At 36.4% G+C, this 4,092-nt stretch overlaps 1 protein-coding gene across 1 annotated transcript in view; it reads left to right on the plus strand.

Moving 5' to 3' along the window:
- The first annotated feature begins 1,398 nt into the window (after positions 1-1,398).
- LOC104410160 (RUN and FYVE domain-containing protein 2-like) overlaps positions 1,399-4,092 on the plus strand; it is a 14,192-nt gene continuing 11,498 nt past the window's right edge. The window contains exons 1-2 of the mRNA XM_010020248.1: positions 1,399-1,567; positions 2,064-2,181. Coding sequence (XP_010018550.1) covers positions 1,438-1,567; positions 2,064-2,181 — 248 coding nt within the window. The 5' untranslated portion in view covers positions 1,399-1,437. The remainder of the gene's footprint in view (positions 1,568-2,063; positions 2,182-4,092) is intronic.

Consider the following 4,092-nt stretch of genomic DNA (forward strand, 5'->3'; position numbering starts at 1 on the left):
AATACCCAGCCCGACCCGAGCAGCGATCAGGTTATCTTGGGTACATTATCTCAGTCATCATTTTTTTTCCTAGGAAACCGTGAATGGTTATGTTCTGTGGTAATAGGGTAATTTGATAATTCAGGCAGTCCAGAGTACAGAAAATCAGAAAGTATTTTCTAAGATTCTAATACCTAATTACATAAAGCTGTGGTAGGCAAATGAGACAAGTAATTTCATTGCTGTTTGAGGAACTGAGAAAGTATCTGTGTATTATAGGGGTTTTTTTAGTCTTTATGATCTCTGATGTGCAGAGATAAGGTCATACATCAATACTCAAATTTGCAGTGGAAGAGGCTCACGTTTTTTCTCAGACACAAATGTATAGGTATATGTGTATCTTAATGTCTTAAAGATTTTGTGTTGTTTGTTTGATTTTTACTTCATTTGTTAGATTTAATTGTACATAGCAGAAAACAGTGAATCATCAACCTTTTTTTGCTTCTTTCCAGGTTACTTTGATCATGGTGAATAAACAGAGGGTTGCTTTGTTTCTGTTTCAGTTTGGCAAACTAGAGGGTGACCTGAATGTTTGAATTGCTTCATTCTAAATGAAAATAAACTAACAATCTACCAAACACTCTGATTCCAGTAGCAGGAGCTCTAAGAGGAGAAACCTTGTCCATTCTGATTTTTAAAAGCTATGGGGTTTTTACTGAGTAGGTTTAATCCACATTCTATTTTTGTAGCGTACATTTTGTGAAGTTATCAAAATAATTTTTAAGCTAAAGCAAAACCTTTAGTTCCTAAGTTTTCACTTTTAGAAATTATTTTGTAGCTATATGAGAAACTGAAATTTCAGCATGTAATATGTAATATTTTCCTGAAACTGCTTCTGGTTTACTGGCTGAGACTATGTACAGCCTCAGAAGGAAAACGTGTGTTCGTGTCACTGTGAAATTAAGACTAGAGTGAAAAGTGATTATATAAAAGAAGTATGACGCCTGTTTCTGTAGGTAGACTATAAGACACTAAATAGGAATACTGCTTTGATATTGTGATAAGGGCACTGATTGCTGTAATGCAGCAGAGCTTTTGAGTGGAACATTGATGCCTGTTTCAATTTGCAGTTACTGACTGCTTCTGATTTGTACTGAGATGTATCTGAGAACTGACATTTCTGGCCTTGTTTTTTCATTCACCTCTTGAAACTACGAAAGATCTGTAAGGGTGTTTGTTGGAGTGGATGCTTTTCTGTAACATGGTGATTTATAGCACTTAGTAAATATTTATTTGAGTTTATCTACATTAAGGTAAGTTTTTCTTTGAACAAGGTGGCCATGAACCATTTTATTACTTTATGTCTCTTCTGAAATTTGAACCCTAACATTTTTTTTTCCCTTTATTGTCTTAGCTGTAAAGGATCCTACAGCTGTAGAAAGAGCAAATTTACTGAACATGGCTAAATTGAGTATCAAAGGACTCATTGAATCAGCTTTGAGCTTTGGCCGAACTCTGGATTCTGACTACCCACCTTTGCAGCAGTTCTTTGTTGTCATGGAGCACTGCCTGAAGCATGGTCTTAAAGGTGTGGTAATTGCTCTAGCTGCGTATTTGTCATCCCAGCCGTGCCATTTTTCTTCTTTTCTTTCGTGAATGAGATAAAATCAAAGTGTGTTATGCTGCTTTAAGAAGTGGAGAAAATATGTAAATGGTTACCTTTTATAATTGTGTCATTAGTAATACTTCACAACATACATTTCCATATTTACCAGTTTCTCTTTTGTATACTATTTGTTGCAAGTGGTCTAGGGATTTCCACAACTAAGTGTATGTATGCATGTAGCTTGTATTTTTAGCTAGTCATCATTTTTATACTATTTTGTTCTAGCACAGCAATTTTATGTTCACAGGGATGTAATTCAGAAAATGGCTTTGAATACAGGTGAACTGACCAGCATCACAGTTATCAGTTATGTGGAAGTCTAGGCTCAGCAATTCACCCTTCTGTCACACCAGCTATTGTGAAGGAAGCTACTCCAGTAATTTAAATTAATTCAGTTACCTAATTTTTCTTTTCCTAGTAAGAAAATCCTTTCTAAGTTACAATAAAACCATCTGGGGTCCTCTGGAACTTGTGGAGAAATTATATCCAGAAGCTGAGGAAATAGCAGCAAGTGTCAGAGACTTGCCTGGCCTTAAGTAAGTAGCATTGGTAAAATACAGCAAGAAAATAAAGGACCTGATTGAGAATCTACATATGTCTCATGATTTCATTTGGCATTAATCAAGCTTTTGAACAAGCATTTTGAGATGATATTGAGGGAGAGCACAGATTAATCTTACTAGCTTTTCATGTTCTGCTCAAGACAGCTAAAAAAAGTAGTATTTTTATGTTCTTTCCTGATGTTCCTGGGAGAAGTTTTCTGAATAGTCAACAAAAACAGTGGAAAAAGGAACAGGTTATGTATCGAACAGCCTGTAGTCTGTTACTGCAGCAAGCTAGTGAGTCTAGTCAGTAAAGGCTGTATAAAAACAAAAGGTAACACATGGAAGAGGAAAGTATTAGGCAGCTTTTCAGATTCTGGTGTGTAGGGTGCTTCTCAAATCTAAATTTATGCTGTGAACTACAATCTTCTCCCATTCCACTGCACTTTGCTTTTGTATTTAGCTTTATACGTTGAATTCCAAAAGGGTTTGGCTACATTGTCATTGGTATATGGCAGTATAAGGGTTATAATTTATAACTTAGACCTTATCTAAAGCACATAAGTATATAAATTATTATTTACACTTTTATCAGGACAAATGAAATAACACCTTTTGCAAAGTATTATACTCTTCCTATCCTCATATAGCATGTGTTTGGGTTTTGTTGTTTGTTTTTTGTTGTTGTTTCATTTACATGCTTACCACTTTGAAGCATGTAAGCACTAGAAGAGAAGGATCTAAAGGTGCAGGTATAATTTGTTGGATATTGTTTGCCAGTTACATACATTTTCATCTCTTTTGAATTGTCTGAGATACCTTGAATTTGTAAAGAACTATGAATTAAAGCTAAAATTCAGTACACATGTAGATCCAGAGAATATGATTAGGAAGGCAAGCTTGCATGATGGATTGTAATGGACATTTGATTACTTTTCTCACAATTCCTCTGAAAACTATAAGGAAGTTGCAGAAGGGAATCTGAACTGTTGCAGACATTTTACTTCAGCTAGAAATAGGACTTCTAAGATTATTATTACAGCACTGTCTGGTTAAGGAGAAGGTACTTAATGAAAAACAACACCACTCTTAAAAATCCTCTCAGCACTGCTAGCCATGTACTGCGTGAGAACAAAGCACATTGTAATACAACAGTGTGTAGAAAGTGGCATGTTTTCACTCTCTGAGCAAAACAGTTAATGTTACTCTTACGCTTCCTCTGTTGTTTTCTTTCCAGCATCTTCTCCCAAGCCGAGCTGAGCTGATGAAAATTTTTCTGGTGTAATCCCAAAGCTTGGAGTCAAAGCCTAAACATTATGGCTTCCTAGACTGCATTGCTCAACTAATAGTTTAAAGTACCCTTTCAGAAATACCAAGAGCTCTAGCACTAGACATATGTTTAAGACGGTGAATTAATCGATATATTGTTGATTTGGGACTGTTTGTCTCATGCCCTTTTTTCCAGAACACCACTGGGCCGTGCCCGGGCCTGGTTACGATTAGCACTAATGCAGAAGAAAATGGCTGACTATCTTCGCTGTTTGATCATTCAGAGAGATCTTCTCAGGTAAACAATTAAGGAGATTTTGTTTATAACTTATTTTTAATTGTTTAATCTATGAAAAAAAAAAGAAAATTCTATTTACTACTTTTTAATGTATCCTTAGTGTAGCAGGGTGTAACTTCTGGCCTGTGGGCTGATTTCTTCCAATCATCAGGGCAGAGGGCCAAACACCATTGCCTCAAGATTGAGCGACAGCTGATGGTTGAAGGGATGTTTCCTCCCCATCGTATAGGCAGGGTGATGGGGAAGGGCTCTTGCTGCATTACTCTGCCATGCAGAATACGAATTAGAAGCCTCTGGAGAGGAGATGAATTCACCCCTACCTGCATTGTTTCCTGCTG

The sequence above is a fragment of the Nestor notabilis genome, unplaced genomic scaffold (genome assembly GCF_000696875.1).
Source record: "Nestor notabilis isolate BGI_N333 unplaced genomic scaffold, ASM69687v1 scaffold35688, whole genome shotgun sequence".
In the NCBI taxonomy this organism is placed as follows: domain Eukaryota; kingdom Metazoa; phylum Chordata; class Aves; order Psittaciformes; family Psittacidae; genus Nestor; species Nestor notabilis.